The 22,207-nt window shown below is 45.1% G+C and overlaps 2 protein-coding genes across 8 annotated transcripts in view; one reads left to right on the forward strand and one right to left on the reverse strand.

Moving 5' to 3' along the window:
- LOC142589979 (uncharacterized) overlaps positions 1–9,422 on the forward strand; it is a 294,672-nt gene extending 285,250 nt beyond the window's left edge. For all 7 annotated transcript variants that reach the window (XM_075701752.1, XM_075701753.1, XM_075701748.1 and 4 more), the window contains 4 exons: positions 602–893; positions 1,514–1,652; positions 2,142–2,250; positions 4,306–9,422. In XM_075701752.1, the coding sequence (XP_075557867.1) occupies positions 602–893; positions 1,514–1,652; positions 2,142–2,250; positions 4,306–4,946 (1,181 nt within the window). In that variant the 3' untranslated portion in view covers positions 4,947–9,422. The remainder of the gene's footprint in view (positions 1–601; positions 894–1,513; positions 1,653–2,141; positions 2,251–4,305) is intronic.
- A 2,410-nt stretch (positions 9,423–11,832) lies between these two features.
- On the reverse strand, positions 11,833–22,096 carry Csas (CMP-sialic acid synthase). Its single transcript, XM_075701758.1, has 5 exons — positions 21,934–22,096; positions 21,059–21,211; positions 18,354–18,506; positions 16,837–16,975; positions 11,833–16,258 (listed from the first exon to the last, which is right to left on the reverse strand). Exons 1-5 carry the CDS (start codon positions 22,094–22,096, stop codon positions 16,120–16,122), a joined length of 747 nt encoding a protein of 248 aa, XP_075557873.1. The 3' UTR covers positions 11,833–16,119.
- Between the last annotated feature and the right edge of the window lie 111 nt (positions 22,097–22,207).

Below are 22,207 nucleotides of genomic sequence, written 5' to 3' on the forward strand. Positions count from 1 at the left end.
CGCTTCACTCGGGTGTGGAATGCCAACAATGCTTGTGCTGTTAGCTTTAGGTGCACGTTACTCATTACTTTTTGCAAGCCACATGGCAAGTCGTATGCTGCAACTTCATGTGCTTGAATTACTGAGGGGAGGCTGGACTTTCTTTATCGGGTGTTGCAAAACAACTTTGTCCCCAACCATCTTCAGTTCGCGCGTGTGTTCCGCGATTTGAAATAAATTTTGTATTCTTGTTAAAGAATCCCGGGTGGTCAAATTTAATGTGGAGCTCACCACCGCCACCACGCACGTTGTTCTGCCGAGATTCAACTCCGCAACCGAAATCAAAACGACACCGTGTCGAACGGCCTCCACCATTATCAACTGCCTCCAGGGCTAGTTCGCCGTGCGGCTAATCACGCGCTTCACGCAGAGACTCCAAGTACAGTTGCACGTAATCACTGTTTCACCACCACGGGAGTCTGTCATAGCCTGTGCATTGCTTCGAGGGCATTGAACCCCGTAATTTTGGTACGGTGCAATGTGACGGGCAGTGTGAGGAAAGGCTGTACTGCCTCCCTCCCTGATGCATGATCTTACCTTCTTTTTCTTCGCCTCGTTGCAGACTGCATGAACAGTCCGAGCCTCGCCCCTAGCCTCGCTTCGCCGTCGCCAACATCTGCGGCCGTCAAGGCTTCGCTGGCCAACTTCCTTCAGCAACAGCAACACCACCACCAGCAGCAACAACAGCAACAGCAGCAGCAGAGCCTCGCGGCAGCGCTGGCGCTGGGCAGCGATGCCAACAACAACCACCAGTTGAGCGGAGAGCCGCAGCGCGGCGGTACCAGTGGTCGCACCATAGCCTACAGCCAGGGGAAGCACCCTACGATGAAAACCCCCAACGGCCTCCAGTCTCGGCAAGTTTCAAATCAAGTCAAGCTTTATGCCATCCACGAAAGCTCTTGGGTAGATGAGGTCTGGGGCGAGGTCTGGGACGAGGTCTGGGACAGTCGGCGTAACATTGACGCGATTCCACGGTAGAGTGCATGCGATGATGAATAAACTTTTGCGCAGTGCTGCATTACATGAATAAGGCGGCCACACCACGAGGGTAAATTCATGCTGCCGTGAAGTCGCTCCTTAAGGCACAATTCGCATCCTGTGACTTTCCGGCTTCATTTTCCTATTTATCGGTGCAGGTTACTTGCATGAAAATACAAGACCGCTTCACCTGCCAAGGTTTACCACTTGTCACTGGCACAATTTGCACTGCCGTCTAAAATCTGGATCTCCAGAAATGTAATGCGGCTGCCACCATATTGAAACGGCAACTGAATCAGTCAGTCCCACATGTAAGCCAGGGGGGGGGGGGGGGGGGAGGGGTTGTTTGACTTCAAGGCTAAGGATTCTGGGGAGAAAAGTTTTATCTTCGAATGAATCCAGTAACTTCCCCTGTGTTTTCTCTAGCTTCGTTGTCTGTTCATTTGACATAAGTGAAGCAGAGAATGAGAGAGAAGTCTTATGCCTTTTTGTTCAGGTCCCTGCAGCAAGCTTCAAGCTTTCCCTCGCTGCTGTCACCCAAGACTGCTTCACTTCCCGAACCATTCATCCTCACCAAACAGCCGCCAGACTATGACGAAGCGACCAAGCATCTCAACAAGACGAGGCAGGCGCAGGTAAAGCCCGTAAATGCCCCTTCCCCAGTCATTCCTTCTTGTCTGTTTGGTTAGTTCCACGTGATATAAAATGTAGCAGTGGAACTTTTTCCGGGACTCTTGTAAAAGTTTTGTTGGACCCTGGAAAGTGTCTAAAGTGTTATGTAAGGAAGCAAACAGTAAACTTCAATTTCAAACTTGGGACAAGGAAGCACAGATGAATACAAGCGTTTGTCTTCGTGTGCTTATTGGTACTTTTCTCCTTCTCCAAAGTCTCGATTACATTTCAGATCATTTTAGTTAGAACAGTGGTATACTGAGGTTGCTCACTGCAGGCTGTAGTGGGTATTACGGTCACCAAATGCCGATTGAAGTTCTGGTACTCCTTTCACTAGGCATGTGGTACAGGCCCATCCGTCATCTATTGTCAATGCATAAAATCAGCTGCGACCCACATGTAAAAGCTTTGAATGTGCCTTTTAAGAGAACGATTGTTTGTCTTCCTCGCAGATGCTACCACTGAACAACCTAGCGCCTGCAAGCTCAAAACAGAATCGTCCTCGTTCAATCAAGAGCAAGGACGTCGACGACGTTCTTGAGATTCTCATCAAAAATGGAGGCAAGTCGATCTAGCCTTTTCAGTCACCATCGTCATTGCCTCGTTACGAGTTCGCTATAGGGCACAGGCTTCTCCTAGATACCTCCAATTACCCTGCGTCAGCTGACCCTGCCCACTCCTAATACAGGTAAACCTCGATATAGCGAAGTAGGTAAAATCGGCAATTCGCTTCGTTATATTGAAATTTGGTCGTATTGAAATTCGACCTTTTATGCAAATAAGTACAGTCCCCAATCGATTTCTTTTTTACATGGAAAGGGGCCGCGGAATTTTCCTAATTATCGGGCAATCTAAAAAAGCAAATTGGAATGAGAAAACGATTCATTTTCATGAATTTGGGTGTTGGCGACAAATTATATGGTTTCATACCATGTCGACGGCATCTCCACATTGGTGGTGCGAATTAAGCGAAGCCAGCCACGCTTTCGCGTGCGCTCCGCCCCTGCGGCAGATGGTGCCGCCCGCACTGGGACGACGCTATCATGAAAAGCGCTGGCAGTGGGGAGCGAATGCTTTGTCTGCCTCTCGCTCCAACGGGTCACCGAAATTCGAGATTATGCAACCTTCAGTACTAAACGCACGGGGAGACCAGTTACATGATGTCACGCCGTCTCGGCACGCCCTCTTAAGCAGGGTGCGTGGCTGCACATGCACTCAGCCACGCTTGCAGCCATGCGCAGCTTGATCACGGGACAGCGAGCTCCCCTCTTTCCCTTTTCTCGCGCGTGCAGGCAGCACTCGTGCATGAAGCCGTCATCTTTCTTTCTCACCCTTGCACACTTTCACTCACACCTAAGGCACGAAGTGAGCGGGGCACGATAGGATCTTATTGCACTTAAAGACTGTATATGGAACATGGCATTGCTTAACTTTGGTGGTCGCTCTTGTGGTGCCGCGCCCGATTTGAGAGGTGTGTTTGCAAGCAGCCCCTTGTGATTCAATCATTTGACCATCTGCGTCTGCGAAAGTTTCCGTTCATTGCGTCGGCATTCCTTTGGTAAGGAAACAAAGTCTCGTTAAATTGAAATTGCACATAGACACACTTCTTTATAGTATTGAGGTTTTAATTACATGGTGTTCTATGGAGAAGAGATTATGAAAAGTTAAATACTTCGTTATATCGAGAATTTCGTGATATTGAAGTTTGCTATATCAAGGTTTAGCTGTACCTGCACATTCCCTTATCTGGTAACTCCATTTAATCATCTAGTGCCTTGGAGCTCCATTTCCTTACCCTTAAGCTGTGCGCCTAAGTTGTTCCACGTCTTAAATTATTGCTTAATGGTGCGGAAGTTGTCTCGCACTTCATATGTGTTCGTTGGTGCCTGCAATTTGTGTATTTATTTGCAGCAAAGTATCCAGACAAAGCTGGCCACATGTCCGTCTGACCTTTACTGTTCCGTGCCAGAGGATCTTGATGTGGCTTGTCACAACCTCTTGATTACATGGCAAAGCAAGATGCCTGCTTTTACCATTTTTTTTTATTTATTTAACCTTTTTGCACCATTATTAGGCTGCAGTTTCTCACACTTGCAAGAATCTCGAACCATCATGTCAGCGTCTGATTGCTTAATTTGCAAATCTGCAAACCTTCAGAGCAGTAATCTACAACATTCTTGAACCTCGTGCCATGTTAATGCTGCTATATAAATGCACAGGTGCATGTAACATTGGCAGTTATCAGGTAACCCAGTGCCTTTGGCATTGTGCTGTGGAGCTCGACGTTGCGGGTGCGATCCCCGCTGCAGCAGTCATATCCTAATGGCAGTGGGAATGCAAAAATGCTCATGTATCATGCATTCGGTACACGTTAAAGAACCCCAGGTTGTCAAAATTAATTTGCCCCACCCCCAATACAGTGTGCCTAGTTTGTTTTAGTATGTAACCCCCCCCCCCCCCCCCCCAAAAAAAAAAAATTCCTAGTTTACGTATTTTTGGCTGGCTATATTGAGTTGCACTTTCATGAAAATATTAGAACTTACATCAAGAATGGGAACTATGCGCTCCTTTTGTTAAGAAGAGGAGGGCTGATATGAACATTTACCCAACCCGCAGAGTTGCCCCCAAGTGCCGCACAAGAGCCACCGACACCCACGACACCGGGGACACCCATCACCGACATGAGCGGACTTCTCGCGTGTACGTCACCTTCGTTTCCGACACCACCGCCTTCGTCGGAGGCAACGACTGCCACACCGGGCGAACAGAACTCGCCCTCCCTGGCGCTGTCCGGCGATGGCGAGACGCCCCCTCCGTCGGCGTCGTTGGACTTTGACTTCCACCTGGACCTGGATGACTTCGAAGGCATGGACCTTGGCATGCTGACCGACAGTGGACCTGCCAAGAACCAGGCTCCGCGGAACCACCACGCAGGTGGCAGCGTTGACCTCTCTGACCCAGCACTGAGCATGGAGATCGAGCTGTCGGACTGGCTGGACGTCATGATGCCCCAGACGACTTCGTCGTCATCGAGCATGCCCAACGGCCAGGTGTCCACTTCTTCTGCGACTCCGTGCACGACGGTGTTGTCGTCGTCCGCTGTGGCACAGAACGCGACGCAGCACGATCCGTTGCTGTCGACAAACGCGTCCGTGGACGTTCAGGACCCGTTCGACCTATTTTCGGTGAACGATGCAGACTTTCGGGCGTGGGACGACTTTCGGACTAATTGGGACAGCGCAGACTTCATCGCCTGACTTCTGCGGACCGTATGAGGCGGTTCAACGCAGGAGCGGGAGAAAAGGTGCCCCACATGCTGTTGTGAGATGGTTTTCGCATGCCAATGTGCCAGTGATGACTCTGTCGGTGACTGTCTCCGCCGCCACTGATGGGCGAAAGACTCGCGTGTTCGTTATCAGTAGAGAGAGAGAGAGAGACCAAGGTAATTTTTTTGCACTTATGACAACCAAATAGTTGTTAAAAGGCCGTCTTAGTGTCACGGACCAAGCACAACAACAGAAACAAAAAACAGATTGCGTGCCAAGTTAAAGTGCCGACCGCTTTTCAAGACTTTCTTTATTTTTGCTTTGTTCGTTTCATTTTTCTCGGCCAGGAATGTCTTGTCACCTTTTCCAGCGGCGAGAAATCAGATTCATATCGCGTTCGTGTCGTCTTCCATTTCACGGTGCCAGGACTGCTCACGCCAAAACATAAAAATTGGAAGGGAAACCGCAAACACTTGGCGGTGTTTTTTATAGCACCCAGGCTCTTAATGAATGGCTGCAATACTAGCCGCGTCCTGGCCATTGCATTAGAAACTTGCCACGTGGGGCACCGCAGATCACCATTTTTCGTGCAGACACGACGCAAGTACAAAGAACTCCCACTATGTCTTATCATTTTCGCATCGTACAGTGATCTATGATTGTATGACGATCGTACGCATGCCCCCCCCCCTCTCTCGCTGCCCTGCCTCACGCTAGAGAAAAGCTCACAGTGGCAATCGATGCTCGCTTCGACGTTGAATGAAGGCGTTCGCACGGTAACACTCTGTGTGCGTCGCCAACTTCATGCCGACCATCACTCTTTTTATTATGTGCAGTCGAACCTCCTTATAATGAAATTACACCTGATGCGAAATCGCGTTCATTATATTTGTTATATCCAGTATTCGTTATAACTGTATACACGGATATTGGTAAAAAATATATCTACAGTAATTCATGGTCTGGCCTATGCGAAAGAAATGCGAGCCTCCAACAGGCCAGCAAAGGCTCTCCCAAGGATTGACAGCCCGTCGATAGGTTGCCGTCCCGAGATTTCCACACGCGGACGCCAAACCACAAATGCTTTTTTGCAGCAGCGTGGATAAGTAACCGCGCAATAGGTGTGGTCTTATGGGATCGGTGCGTTGGCTTGCTGCCTGCGGGGCCAGCCAAGCCAAGCTGTTGGCCAAAATGCACTTGTGCATTCAGAATGTACTGTTATGAGTTGCTCTTGTTGAGTTGTTGGCATCGTCCACTACCAGAATACATATAAATATTCACTTTGCTGTAACCGATGGATCTTTCATTTTCAATTCCGTTATAGCAGTAGAATACTCCGTAATATAAAGCAACCAACTTAGGCTTACCTCGTTTTATCCTAATTATCATTTGTATCCAACAGTTTGTTATATCCAGGTTCGTTATGTTGAGGTTCGACTGTAACTTTTGCTTTTTTCGATAAGGGATCAAGACGACTGCTTCTGCAAAAAAAACACATGGGTCAGACGAAGAGGCACGCGATATGTATCTTGCAGATTTCGGAGATGGTAAGCCAGCTCAGAGACGCAGGTACTACATTCTTTCCTGGCTTAATGTTGAGATAGCGTCGTGGTCGACGCGAAAAAAAGGACTGACCGCAAACAGGCGCACGAGTTCTCGTCGGGAGAACCACATTCCAAGCGTTGTTTCGTCGGTGGAAAAACGGAGAGAAGACGGAAGAAGGGGAAAAAAAAAGGACGCGATACCAAATGATGCCACCTCAGAAATGCAATCGTGAAAGTCGTGAGAGGCAAAAGCGAGAGAGACATTGACCATGGTATATGCCCGGAGGCATCCGAGGAAGCCATTATGCCTCGAGCCCAACTACAATTTTTTTTTACCACATTATGAAATAGTACTTTGGGAATGCAGAAATATTCTCGCTAGACTGCTAGGGCCACAATGTGTGTGAAGCGCTTTTATTTAAAAGAAGAATGTTTTACTATAGCAGGTGATGCAAGCAGAATATGCATTGAAGGTTTTCTTTCTTTATTTGCTTTTATGGCAACGATCTTGTCAATATTAAAAAAAAAGAACTTGGAGAAGTTTTTAGTCTGGTGGCTTGTAAGTTATCATGCGATAAGAAATATCGAAGTTCGCTTGACTGCTTCTGTTGGACCACTGGAACAAAATTGGCATCGAGTACTCGACTCGATGACATGTTCCAACATACACTCAGGCTTGTGACCTACGCTTGTACATGACATAATGCAGTCGACTCGCATTGATTAAAACTCGCAGGAGACATGTATTTTTGTTCAAATTATCAGGAATCGAGTCTCGCTCAAAAAACGCAGTTGGCAGTTACCAAGCGATTGGATACTAGCTGCAGTGGTTGAGTTGGCATTCAGCTAAACCACTCTAAGAGGTACAACTATGACCGCAAGGTCATGAGCTTGATTCCCGCCCACCACAGCTACCTTTTGATACCGGTGAATGGTAAAAAACGCTTGTGCACCATGCTATGGGTGCACGTTAAAAATACTCCCGGGTGGTTAATGCAAAGCATTCCACTACGTCTTTTATAGCTCCAGCTTATAGTTTTGGGGGTATTGGGCCCGGTGAATCAATCACCCCAATGAGAAAACCTCATAGGGCACTAATGTATATATAGAAGCAATTTTAAAAAATGGTTAAAGGACAAATAACGACAGAGCATGAATTATCAGTGGCATTAAATGTTCAAAAACAAGACTCCTCTAACTGCAAGAGCAATGTTATTGTCCATTCTAATATTTCAAGTGGTATTTGCAGTTCTCATTTCTGCACCACGTATTTGACGTTTCTCATAGACTTAACGCATAGCGTGTAAAGCAAAATTGAGGTTGCTTGTGCCCCAATGAATCGTTCTTGGCCATGTTGGTCTGCAACCAAGAGGCTTGTTTTGTTTCATGCGGTTCAAAATGCTTCGAAGACATTTTGGGCAAGCAAATCTTCCAAGGTCACTTTGGATTAATTGGAACTTGAATTTACAGTGAACAACTTGCACTTCCTGAGCTCGATGATGATGTTTGCAAGTTTCTGTGTAATTCCTAGTTTTGGGAGCAACTTCACGGTCGGCCTCTTTCTTTGTAGTGGAAGTACAGAGCATGTATTGTTCCACGGTTTCAATTTTTCAAGAAGTTACAGGCTGAATATTCGCGAAATTATTGAATGTAGATTAGTGTATCAGAGATAGAATCGATGCGAGTCCACTGTATGCAATTTAATGGCTCTAATTTCGTCCACTTGTTTTCAAAACTGTCTACTTATAATGGGCATTATTGTGTCCTATTTGCTTCTGCAACATATCACATATTTTTTTTTTTCATTGAGGTATACAACTCTTGCCCAAGTTTCACTACAAATAGTGCATAACTTTTGACAAAGTTCAGTGATGTCAGCCACTAGATTTTTTTGTTCTTTTCAGATGCAACAAATTCTAGCGCGAACGGCTCAGCAGTTGTTTAACGAGAGTGCTTTTGCATTCCCCGCGCAATTGAAAATTGAAATCGACGTTGGGCCTCGAGGTAGAGCCACTACATAAGGATCACCAGGCCAGAACAGATACACCCAATTTATTATCGTCGAACCTTCGTTGTTTTTTCTACACACGTGTGTGTGTGCCTGTGTGTGTGTGCGTGTTATTACCAAGGTTGTAATCTTTTTGTACATAATTTAGGCGAGGCGCAAGAACCGACAAATTTGTTGCGACATATAAAAAAAGAAAATATAATGGGCCTACCCTCCCAGCTGTGACATAAAAAGGCAAACTCAAACATTCTGGTACATGTGCTGTGCAAAAGTAATAATTCCCGCTTTGGGCGAGCTTATTTTCGTAATTTTAAAAACCTGATGCTAATGAGCTAGCTGTTCTTTGCCAGCGTGTTAATATGAAAACTGATTGGGAAATTTTTTTCGCAAGTTTGTTTTACACCTTGTGTATAGATGAATTCAAACAGTGCCTTTTGCCTAGTCGGCAGTCGTGTAACATTCGTGCTCAAGTCTTGGCCGGCGTCTTGTAGTTGCACTTAAAAAGTTACAGCATCTTTCAAGGTAGAGTTCCTACGTGATTGAGTTTGTCTTTATCATTTGTTGCTTACTCTATTTGTCGAATTGCCCAAGCCACAATTGTATAGGCGCTCGATTTTTTTTTCTTTTGCAGCTGGTCTCTGGCTTTTTGTCGCATGTGCTGGTAACACTAACCCAAGCTGGTTTCTGTGCTTTCTTTTTTTTTTTTCAACAGTTGCAAAAACCAGCTTGTTTTGGGTGACGGAAGCTATTAGGTGAACAGTGCAAGCAATACCATGTTTCTTGTTTCCTTTCTCTTCCCCTCTTTTTTTTTTTTTTTTCAAAATGTACATATTGTGAGGGCTCAGTCTCCCTGGTGTTGGTGCCCTCATTGGTGTAGTGTGATGCAAGAAATAAAATATAAATGAATACACTGATTATTATGGTATTGTTTCATGTATTCTCGGCCCACTCTGCATGAACAGTATTGCACAGTCAATGCTGTGGTTACGTGCATAAACGCATCTTCTAAACAGGCCTTAAAGGCCAATGGCAATGAACTTTTGGTGGCATTTGCACATCGGGTCTTATAGAGGACAAATTCAACTATATATTTGATACAGTTGCATACGCGATAGTGTCTTCTAAAGGAGGCTTTGAAGGTTAGCTTTAGTGGAATGTTGATTGTAGTTGAAGAAATAGTGTCTTATAAAGGAGCCCTTAAAGGCCAAGTCAACTACAGCAACATTTTTGTCGCAGTTGCATAGGCATCTTCTAAAGAAGCCCTGAAAGACCAACTGCAACAAAATTTGGTTGCAATTACAAGGCTCTTCAAAATTACCCTTGAAGCAATTAATTTTTAGACAGCATAAAAAGCCCAATAGTGGCAATACAAAGCAGCCCTGAAGCAATATTTTACATTTGAAAATTGGGTGGATGCATCACAAAGAGCCCACAAAAATTGATGTTCTTGGTACTGAACTCAACCAGTCTCAGACCCAAGCGACTTAGTGAATCCTTCAACTTGGTTTCTGTGAACAGCAGTCCAAAGCTTGCAGTTAATAAGCATGCAGGCTATCTATTCAAGCAGCCCCTTTACGTCCTTTGCTCGTACATGCGACTGAAAGGACACGCAATAAAGCTGTCGGATCTCTCTTGCACATGATGCCACTGACATGTGTCCACTTGTTCAGTCAATGCCCGGTTGAAGTGCATGATGACAAACTTGCACTAGCAAGGTGCACATACGTACCTTGGTGAAGCCTCTGTGTATTATGTTGCGCCATCCAGAATGTGCTTTGTAAATGAAGGCTGTTGCTTTCGAGACTTCGGTGCGCACATTTGTGGCTTTCCTGCTTTCTTTTACTTGATTATACATGACATACAAGACGACATGAACCAGCGTACAGACCAAGTTGCTCTCGCAAGTAAAAATTCTGCACAACTGCACATCTCGGAGGCACATGTGACATGCAGAGTACCTCACAAACAAACCAATGCAAACACTTCAGGAAGTAAAATACATCAGCAGTGTCCTGCTGCATTTTCATTCCAGCACATATGGGAGGGGGGGGGGGGGGGCATTCGAGTGCCAGCACTAAGGTACTGAGCAATTTTGAGCAACTGAGTGTTCCATGTTCCGAGCCAATTCGTTGTTGTGGAATTTTCAGTGTATGGACTCTCTTCACCGGCTTGTTCGCTCACTCTAAGCTGATGGCGCTTGCTCCACATGCCTAGACTAGCCTTTTTGTTGCCTCAAGAGTCGCCGCATAGCCTCCATGGCGATTCGATTCCCGGCCACGGCATCTGCATTCCTAGGGCAGAGGGGTTGAATGCAAGAAATGCTCCTGTACTTACCTATAGACGCACATTAAAAGAACACCAGATGGCCGAAATGGATCTGGACGTTTTAAGCTCAAAGTGTGGCCTAAAGAAGTCTAGCACGACTGACACATTCACTTGTGATCACATAGAAAATAAGTAATGTAATGGCATTGCACCGGACAATGTTACTGAACCAAAAACATGACGACCCGTGGCTTCCAAGCCATTGGCTATAATTTTTTTTAATGAACGAATGACAGTAACTGTTATTTAATACAGCGGCTGAGAGTATGTACTAGTGCACCATGGGAAGCAATTTATAGCCCAGCATCATACGGCAGTGCTCGCACCGTTAGGGCGAGGCGTAATGAGCTCGGAAGGGCGAAAATGCGACAATTGTGTGTCTTCTGAAGCGTTGGCCACGTTTCGTGTCATTCACGCATTCACTGTCAGCGACAAATGACGAAATAGCGTCACGCACTGCCATTGTAAACAGAGGCAGCGGTGGCCAGCTGAGACAAGCAATGGATGCATCACTGCATGGTCAAACGTGGCGGCACCCACAGGAGCACAGTGAAAAGGGTCTACAATGTCTCAACACTTCTGAGTATGCATTTTGCTAGATCTATACATCTGAGCAGTAACACTCGCCTGTCTTCACTATTTTGAATAGTTCTTGTGATGTTCCAGAAACGGTACTGTGGTATAAATTATAAGCTAAATAAGGCTAATAATTCCCCAGAGAAATTTCAAATGATGCATTAGATTAGGATAAGGGACCAGAAGGTTGTTTGAAGCCGAAAGTAAAGACAAATCCGTGCACTGTGAATCATTCCAATGCACTAGTGCCAGCATTGCCTCTAAGGTTACATTTCACACCAATAGCAGCGGATGAAGGAATTGGATTTGTGCGAGTAGACTGATGCTCTAACATGTGCCAACACTATTTTTCTTTAAGCAAGTTACACGGCACAATTCAATGTAGAATGCACCGACCCCCATCGTGCACAACAACATTGCACAGTTTTGCAGTTTTCAATATCTTTATTTGGCTTGTGCAAGGTGATTTCTCATGACAGCATCGCCTCCTCCTTGAGGGTTCGACGCAGCACGAGATGATGGATGCACTGTAATCTCGCGACAGTCTGTGACAAAAGCTTTAAGGTCACCGCTCTTGTTAACAAAAGCGTTGTCGGCTCCCGAGTGATGATGCTTGTGCTCACAAGTATTTGCTCTCTGTGAGACTACACTTTTGATAACAACAAACTAAGAACAGAACTTAAGTGAAGCTAAATTTAACAAATTTGCTACCATTGCCAAGAGCAGGACTTCCATGAAAGAGCAGAACAGCGTTGCTGGCACGACTTTTAAAGATACGGTGTTACCTCCCAGTGAAGTAAATCATCCAGGCAGTGATCTGTCAGAACAAGTCCACAGATAAATAAGGTAAATATAAGAGGTTAATTGCTGTAATTTCAAGGCTACAGTACGCACCCTGCATGCAGTCTGCACGCTTCAACCTCAGCTAAACACAAGAAAAGTTTGTTGGACCATTCACACTTAGTACATAGTCTACAAGGGTCAGATCTTCATTGCAGAACTCAAAAGTAGCACAACTGTCTGACGGTGACAGCGGCCACTGGAGCCATTAGCAAAGCTTTACGCCTGTGTATTCCTGAACGACATTCTCGTAAGTGGAAATGGCTACCAGTGACAGTCCCCGAGCATGAAATCAGTAAGTACAAACAGCCATTTTGGAAATGGAAATGTGGCATAATCTGTTCCACATGAAAGTTTAACATCTATGTGTGTACAGTCAATGGACTGTAGTCCAGGAAATCCAGCACGTTACCTCTGGGTACAAGATATTGCAGTTCCGACACTTCATTGGACCTTGTGACAAAATTCGGTGACGCAAGCTTATGCCATGGCTCTGTCAGTGCCATTGGTGGGAAATGTGGCGCTATCTCTGTGCGACCCTCGGAAGCACCGCAATTTAGAGGGCCTGACTAAACATGGCCACCGAGAGTGTTGGCACACTGTACCAAGACACGGGTGACGCACCTTCTTCCATTCTGTTAGGCACCTTAAGCCAAGAAAAAAAGATGTGCTCTCTCGAGCAGTGCTTCTCGGCGACTGGGCAAATGACGAGGCATGTTCAGTAGCATAGCCTATCTAAAAATATGCAGCTATGCTACGTATTTGCCTTTACTGTCCCTCAAATGCCACAATCAATCAAGATTGGTGACTGTAGCTCAAGCACAGAGGACCCAGCGTGCTTCAGCAATGATAGTGACGACCTTTGCACCTTTGCGACAGACTGTGTGCTTCTTGCGAACTCTCAATGAAACTCAAGGAAGTGACAATTCTGGGCATGACACACTGATCACAAATCACTATAAACAAGAACAACACAGGAAGCCAAGAGAGTGCCGAAGGTTTGAAAAGGACTTGTGCACGTAAAGTCTGCACCACAGAAACAAGAGAGCAGACTTATCCACACTTGAAATGTACCGAGACGGCTGTGATTGCTCATTGCAGTATAGTCTGGCACTGAATAGGCAGAGCCCAGCCTTGCTTTAAGCAACTCAGAGCAAACTTCAGAAACATAGATGCACGGTAGATGGTTGTTACAAAGCGTTTCGCTACAGTGTTGTGTATTGCAGTGCAAGACAGTTTTGCGCTACACAGTGGCCAAAGTGGTGATTTATGGCAACCTTGTATAAATACAGCGGCACTGACTTGTGTTCAAAATGAACCGACAGGGGCCAGCTGAATGACACGGTTGGCTCGCACTTGTTCAATGTGTACTAGAGACCCCAGATCTTTTGTCTGAATTATCATAAACGTCCAGCTTTTTGCAGCTGGCCTCGCAAAGTGTACCCTGACCTCGGAAAGCTGTGCTACGAGGAGTTCAAAACACACACACATGATAGAGTGCAACATTCTGCTTACTCCATCGTCACTTGACTCATTTGGCTGTCGACAGTGCAATAATAGTTTTGTACGCTCTGGTGAACTCTATGTCACCAGATGGCACCACCGGTGCTGCCACTCGCACCTACATGTCCCCATATGCCGTGGATAGTAATACATGTTTACAGAGTAGCCAAAACTCTCCATTGAATATTGTTAGTGGTAGCCTTCTCACTCACAACCAAAAAGAAGAAAATTGTAATAATCGCACATTCTGAGAATTCCATATTAGTGTAAATACATCTCGTTCTAAAGGACTAGCATTCACATCAGGCCGTGGTCTCGGCAACGTGCTCACAACCGATTCCGGCTTCACCATAGCACAGGGAGTATTACGGCCTTTAAGGCATTGTTTGTGACTTCGTGTATGAAAACGCTGTGCAAGACAAACTCAAAGAAGCTGCATTTCTGTTGACATACATGGCATTATGAGCATGGCATACCTGACATGGTATTACAACACATTGTAATTGTTTCGCCGGTACAGTTCTTAGAAGTGTTGACAAAACACCTGTGTTTTCCCATTAGCAGTTTCAAGGACTGTATGCTGCTTTAAACACCCACTGAATCAAACCCTAATACGCGAGAAAGAGCACATGTTGACGACAACTGCCCACTTACATGGACAAAGAAGTTCAGACAGCAGCACACAGAACTCACAATCAGCAACAATGTGCAGCTGGCCACAAAAGTTTACAGGACATGGATGCTATTACAAATGTGAGATTTCTGCTCTGTTAAAACACTTCTTATTTAATGGACCACTGTGCGAGTTCCATAAACTACTACTTATTCAACTTTCATTTCACAAAAATTCAGCTTTAAATCCAGCGTCCCGAGAACTTTTGAAGCCGACTGTGCTTGCGTGAAGTCGTCAACGGTTTTGCGGGTCCGCACAGAAACTGGTCAACCGTGACATTGCTCAGACGTGAGGGATAAAATCGATATAAATGTCGTCATTACTTTAAAAGTGCTGCCAATGTTGTACGTTACACCACCTTCTTTCAAAACATTTCAGCACAATAGCCCTGCTCATCGTATCATATTTTGCCTAAGACGCAACGTCTGGTGTCTACAAGTGTAAATGCTAAAAACGCATTCCCCTTTATCAAACCCACACATTCAAGGACAGAACCACTCTATGCATCTAACTCCAAGGTTCTGCCTAGAGCACTAAGTTGCATTCTCGGCGCCTCCTCCCGACGGCTGCAGCTACGACAGTCGCTCATCACAGGCTCAGTCAAGACGACAGCAGTGGCCAAGCCCGCTCTACGTACAACTGCTACAAAAATGTCGAAGATGTGCACCATAACCCGCAATGTACAGTACAGTCCACAGGTGGCTAGTAATAAAGCCAATACGACTGAAACACTCCTAATTAATTGATTGAAAAAAATGTGGCTGATCAGATGCATTAGGCTGACATGCATGCATTAAAATATAGCCTGCATGTCTTCGCGATAAAATTAATGTGTAATCAGCAGCCAAATAGTGAGTGCTCCCTTTAAAAGCGGTCCGTACTGTACAATTCTTCAGTGGGCACGCTTGGCAAACATTAAAGTGAACAACACCGATGAGCTCATAAATCCAAACAGCACTTGAGACATAAGTCGTAATGGCACAAAGACATGGCATAAACGGGAAGAAAAAGTAATGTGCAATTAATTTGTCTTTTCTTCTTTGTCACTTATTAAACTGAAGGTTTCTCCCATCAGATTGCTCGTTAGGTTCTACAACCGCCACTTTTGGTCTGGAACGTTTACAGCCGCACCATTAAAGATGACCTGGAACACATCTCACTGAAGACACCTTATCTGCAAGGCTTCACCTCTCGCATTGTGACGTTGAACATGGTCACCAGGTGTCTCTTCGTTTTACAGTTTGTGTTGCGATCAAGAGATGGTGCCACCAGCACTCAAATATCTATATATATATGCTGGTTCTTTGAGCAAATGAGACACAAAATCCATCATCACGCAGCTGATGCACCGAATCATGCAGGGCAAGTCTGCGACAATTCTTTCGCCGATGTTCTTGCAAAACGCGCACCACTGATCGATCAAAAAATCTACGAATGGTGGATTTCACTTTTCACGCCTCAGCAGAGAGCACCCTCAGAGGGCAGAAGCGAGGAGGGAGTGTAGTGAACTTAAAATGCAAGAACAGAGGCAGAAAATTGCTCTGGCACACAAAGCCAGCGAAGTACTCCAAACGAAAGTCGAGCTTTGTCCCTTGGCGGGGCAAATCTACTACCATCCCCATGGTGGCCACATGTTCGGAGTGGAGTTGTGGTTGGAGTGGGAAAGCTTGCGATGACGATGACTAAGAAGTGACACTACTGGAACTCCGATGGGGCGTCCAAGACGATTTCACCCTTAAAGCCATACTTCTGCAGCTTTTGTTCGGCGATTAGCAAGTCATCCTCTGTGTCAACCTCGTGGCACAGGTACTGCGGCAACTCCACAAAGCCGCACCTGCGAAGCAACATGTTATCTCGGTAAATATTGCTGCCGACTTTACGATGCCAGTCTAGGCACGGGCATCTCTCTTCTGTTGTGCTGCTAATGTCTCGGAAAACCATCAGCTAGACTGGAAACTCTTGGGATACGTCACCAGTTTGCGAGAAGGATCAGGGAAACCAAGATGCTCAATTTGTAGTTGCAACCGTGTGAAGCCAACAGATGAAGAAGCATAGAAGAAATGGTCTTTTTTTTTTCGCTTCTTTTTTGTAAGTTGAAATGTAGAATATGCTCCAAATGACGGTTAAATTTGCAAGAAAGCTTCACATGTTTAATTGAGGAAAATGGTAATGAAAGTGCAAGAAAAGATGGCCTTGTCAGACCAGCTCCCTTTAAAGTGAGTTGCCTTTTCTTGTGCTTTGTAGAAGCGAGACCTCTTTGTGTGAAATCTTTTCGCTGCTCCAATAGAGGTTTTCCTAGACACTGCTCATCACTGTGATACCCCATTCAGACTGCCATTTATTCTTAATCTGTTGTTAATATGCACAGTTCTGTCTTGAGCTTCTGGCTAATACTCAAACATGCCCGTTTACCTTCCTCCTTGAAGAAGCCCATCTTGGACATACTCTGCTCGCGTGACATAGAAGTGACCAGTTTCGACGATCTCGCCTACCCACTCCTGACGACAAAGTCGCTGCGCTGGATCAAAGTTCAGGGGTCTTGTCGTACCATCTGGAGAACACAAAAACACAAAGTTCTAGGGTAATCCGTGCCACTATATCGCAAAAAAGAACTGAACGCTACTGCCAACCACATTTGGCTTTGCAAACTAGGTTTCCAGCACTTGCAAGCTACTGAAGGCCACCTTTGGGCAAATGCATTTTAGCAGGTTAGAGGAAGGCAATACAGAAATATGGCAAAGTTACAACTGTCCTGGTCAACTTAGATTTTAAGAGATCTAGTATGTCCGTACAGTACAAGAATACTGGAGATTCAGACATAAGCACCAGCACTAATGGCGCCATCTTGTGAAGTTGAGTTGAACCAAAGTGCGCATAGCTATCACTGCAATGATGCGCTATGTGCTACAAAGCTGCCAGTAAAACGTTGTCGGCCAGCAACATAATCACAAATGCAATTGTCTCTTTTCTTTTACTTCAATGAGAACATCGTGAAACACACACACACAAAAAAAAACAGTTTCTGACATTTTCTGGTTGAATGAACAGCCACAAGGTGTTGCTATTTCATTAGCATGTCTAAGTATCCACCCGAAGGTCAATGAGGACTGCCCAAGGCCTAGGAATTTAAGAATAACAGAGAAAAGATTAATGAATCCGTAGTAGAGAATGGTAAAGGACGGCTAGAGTATTGGTCGTCACCAAAGCAGGGAATATAAAGAATAAATTTAAAGGCAATAAATTTTTATCAGGTTTGACTATCTGTTACCACAAATTCTGGGTCTTAAAGGCCAATAATAAGTGCAAAAGAAAGGTAAATGAAAAGTTTGGTGGCGTCTTCCACCACCCTTTTTAAAAGGGATGCTCATACCTTCATCCGACCATCCATCTATCCTGCCATCGATGTCATTAGTGTATCCATAACCAGTAAACTGCAATAAGCCTATGAACAGGCTAAGTTTTACTAGTATTATGGATAGTTGGTTCTAGTATGCAACAGCCATATTTAAGAGCAAATAAGAGTCAATTTCATTGGGCAAAAACAAGCGAACAGTGTATGTACATCTAAGATAGTGCAACAGCCCCTGAGTCATCCCTGTTTGTGTCAGTTTTCATTATTCCAAGCCTGTGGTACTGTTATCTTTTATCATGAATTGTTAAATGTGATATTTATCGACTTCCTGCCTTTCAGCCTGTAGTAGTGCATTTGCTTACTGGTTGTGATTCCATGTTTTAGCTTCATACTAACCTAACCTAGCCTAACTAATAAACTTGACTTAACATAAAAAACCCTTGCTGTAATGCACTGTTAACAGTGCATTACAGAATGTGACATTACAAAATAAATGAACGCATTATTACAAACTATGTCTACACACATTAAAAAAAAGATAAAGGAGACAGTACATGGCTGACAGACACATGCGTACCTTGTGAAAGTTCTGTCCATCGCCACTTATAGTCACGAGTGACTGAGAAAACGGAGTCGTATCTGTCCGAAGTCACAAGACTGACCGCTTCATCCAGGTACGATGGCATTAGACATGGAGAGGTACATTGGACTAAGGCAACCACATCAATACCTGCAAAAAGAAGCAGGTGTACTCTGATTAGAAGGGTCGCTGAATCCTTGAAACAAATCTAATCCAGATCACTTATAATCAATTTCTTTTCATGTACAGAGCCATAAAGCAGCACTACTGAAGCACTACAGCCTAATGCAAAAACGCAAAGGCCAGTCAGTCGTCAGCATTGAGCAACTGGCCTGTCGTTGCTCGAGGGAGGGCGTACAGGTGGCCAAAAAATTTACACAAGATTTGCCAAAAAAACTGCATTCTAGCGAAGCCTGAGTGTACAGCCATGAATTCGAACTTTCAGTCTGTAGTACTTTTTGCAACTACACACATAGTGACCCATTAAATTAGAAGCATTGTGCCTTAATGCAGCAGGAATTCACATTTGTTGTGGAACCCATGACCAAAAAGCTTTGCTGACTGACAGTGCATACAAGAGAACCACAGGCCATTATGCTCTTCTTTGACATCCATAAACAATGAATCAATGAAACAATCAATCATTGATTCAAGGGGTTGAACATTCCTATGCAACCAAGGGGCTATGAGATAGGCCACTGTGAATGGTTGCATATTTTACAGTGATGCTGTTAGTTCGACTTGTTGGTTTGATTACATTTGCATGGTAATAGGGAGCGTACAGTAAGTGGTGTGACCAGAGCTTAAAACTCTGTGGGTTTACGTCCTTTGTAAAGATTACTTATACAACCATTCCAGCTAGGGGACAATTAGAAGCATATATCTTACGAACCGCTTAAAAAGTTTGCCAAATGTGCTGATAGAATATGTGCCACAGAATTCTTATTTCGCGGAAATGGGATACATCTTACAGGTGATGTGTGTTCAAAGCTTCGAGAGCCTCAGTTAATTACAGGCTTTCAAAAAAAAAAAAAAACACACAAACTTTTCAAGCAAGTGCTTTTAACAGCCTTGTACAGCCACTATCTGCAATGTTTCCCAGTGATCTGGGAGAGCCGCATGTGATGCTGCGTTCACACATGGCGGAAATTGGGGGAACTTAGGGATAACGGCATGGCAAAAGTTTACCATTTCCGGCTAGAATACAAGCTTTGCAACTAATCACTGAATACTTGTTTTCTCCATATTTTCAGGCATTATACAAAGCACACTGTGTTTTCTTGCTTTCCTCAGAGAACAGAGAAAACGGCACCGACTTTATATTTGGTGTAAATGTTAATTATGTCTAATGTATGTTATGCCTGATGCACAAATTGGTTACTTACGCAGTTATGTACAAGCATTATATGCACGTCTTCCTGGTGTCCCAAGAGAACAGAATATTGCACAGTGTTTAAATTTGTGCAAAATGGAGTCCACCAGGCAACATTTTAAATGTGGGGCTTAGTTACAGGCAAATTAAATTTTTAATGCGACTGCTCAAAAGAAACAGCTTTGCTGAGAACTGATCTGTGATTTCCCAAGGTTAGAAAAGATAGCTGTTTTTTTTTTAATCCACTTAACGTTTTTCAATGTGCACCCGAACATTGTATGTGAATGCTCTTGCATTTCACCACCATCCGTGCGCAGCGACCACAGCAGCAGGGATTCAAGCCCACAACCTTTCAATTCCCCATATTGGAATGACATAGTCATTCAACGAATTATTTGTACAATTTGCCATCCTAATAAGTACAGAGCCAAATTGAACTTGTCACCGTTCATGACATATGAACCTTTAAAAAAGTTTTATGAGCACAACAAATATATGGCACACAGTTGAAAACTGTGCTGTATGATATTGTCATGTTAATTATTTATGCACTTGCCTCAAAAGTGCAACGCTTTATCAGTTTTCAGGAAATGACATTGTGGTAGGCTGATGACATATATGTTTATACTTTTTGGCTAAACTACAACTGTAAAACAAACAAATTCAGGGCACCATACTTTACATTAAAAAAGTCAATAGCATAGAGACAACAGCTGGAATACAAGATTTCCCAAGAGTGTAGTAATTTCACATTCTTGACAAGACACTATACACTTTAGTATTGATACGGTAAACCCCGCGCTCTAACTTAACCCAACTGTGCATTTATATGCACAGTTGGGTTAATTATTATTCATTTTAGTTCAAATAGTTAGGAATTTCACTCTATGCTTTCCTTGTCATTCACAGTTGACTTGCGACACAAATATGCATACGTACACAAACGATTTGACCACAATAAGTGAAGCTCTGGTAAAAGCAATGGAATTTTATACCGGTGGCACACGGCCACTTTCGATCGCGATCGAGCCCGATCCGGATCGAGATTCTTGCGCAAAGGAATTTCCAACCGCGACCGAGAAATACGATCCCGATCGAGCTCGATCGCGATCGAAAGTGTACCGTCTGGCACCCGTTATATGGAAAAATAACATACGACAGCTGATGCCCCGCACATCCGCGCGGAGCCCATTCAGTTTTTAATTTTAAAAGAGCTAAAGAGCAGACTTGTCCCGTATACATATATATATAACGTCCTGCAAGCACATGTGGACGCAAACTCAGAGTAAGAGGTAAGTATACAGTTACGACGTAGCATTGCTGAACGCACCTGGAACTTCGCGCATGAACTCTTGCACGGCAAGCACCGACGGCGAGTCGGCTTGGGCAAACTCGTCGGAACGCCGCACGACACCGCACGACTCCGTCGTCGCGATGTCCTCGATTTCCTGCTCGTCTGTCGACACCCATATTTCGTCCAGCGCTGCAGGCCACGCAAAAGAAAGAAAGAAAACGATAAGGATCTGCGAAGATTACCGCATCGAAAGACGCATCTCCGATCGCTTAATTCCTAAGCGCCTGTGCCCGAAATAAACCGTGCGGCGCGCTACACCGCATAACATCGTTTAAGGAGACGCGCTCGGGGACGCATCGCGCTGGTAACTAGCAGCAGCACGCTCGGAGACTGCGTTGCCCCGTTTTTCCTTGTGCCTGGTTTTGTACAGCCTAAACTCCGATCAGGTTAAAAATAGCCCGAGGTTCGTTAAGTGCAGCCACCGCGCCTGCCAATGATCGCTTAGAATAACTTTTGCTGCACGAACCGCGCTTAATTTCATTAGCGATCGAGAGCGATCTCTCCGACGGAGAAAAAAAAACGCAGGAGACAGATATCGCGAATTTCCGGAACAAGACGGCGCGCTTAAAACGGAGCAATTTTATCCCGCCGGCCCACTTAATTCTCATTCCGCCCGCGCGCGCGGACCGTTGCATATCGCGTTCATCTCCCACGGCTTCTCCACCAAGGCTGCCGACGACACTACAGCGGTTATTACTTCGTTTATTCCTTTTTTTTTTTTAATTCTCGAAGTAAACGATCGGAACGCAAAATGGAAACACTAACTGAATCGTGCGCTCGGAGACAATCGTATCGTGTGGGAGAAGTTGAAGAAGAAGAAGCGAGAAAAGGCGCTCGCGTGGGGCACGTACTCTTGCAGTGCTTCATCGGCCGCAGCACCCAGGACAACAAAGGCAGGCCGCACAGCAGCCGGGCGTTCTTCTTTTTCACCGCCTCGCTGCCGCCTCGCGCTAGCACCAGTCCGGCGACGCGCATTTTCCTGGCCGCTGACGCTGTTGCTCGGTCCGCTTCCATGGTGGCCGCATGCCCGACCCGTGTCACGAACGGGCGCTGCTGATCGGCCGCGCCAGCGGCGTTCCGCCACCCACGGATAAACAGGATATCGGCTTCCCTGCCATCACCCAC

Source organism: Dermacentor variabilis, chromosome 8, assembly GCF_050947875.1.
Source record: "Dermacentor variabilis isolate Ectoservices chromosome 8, ASM5094787v1, whole genome shotgun sequence".
Classification (NCBI taxonomy): domain Eukaryota; kingdom Metazoa; phylum Arthropoda; class Arachnida; order Ixodida; family Ixodidae; genus Dermacentor; species Dermacentor variabilis.

Coding starts and splice junctions, on each gene's coding strand:
- Csas (XM_075701758.1), bottom strand. CDS start 22,096: ATGGAAGCGGACCGAGCAACAGCGTCAGCGGCCAGGAAAATGCGCGTC. Junction 18,507..21,058: donor GTTCATGCGCGAAGTTCCAG/GTGCGTTCAGCA, acceptor TTCTTTTTGCAG/GTATTGATGTGGTTGCCTTA. Junction 16,976..18,353: donor ATGGACAGAACTTTCACAAG/GTACGCATGTGT, acceptor TGTGTTCTCCAG/ATGGTACGACAAGACCCCTG.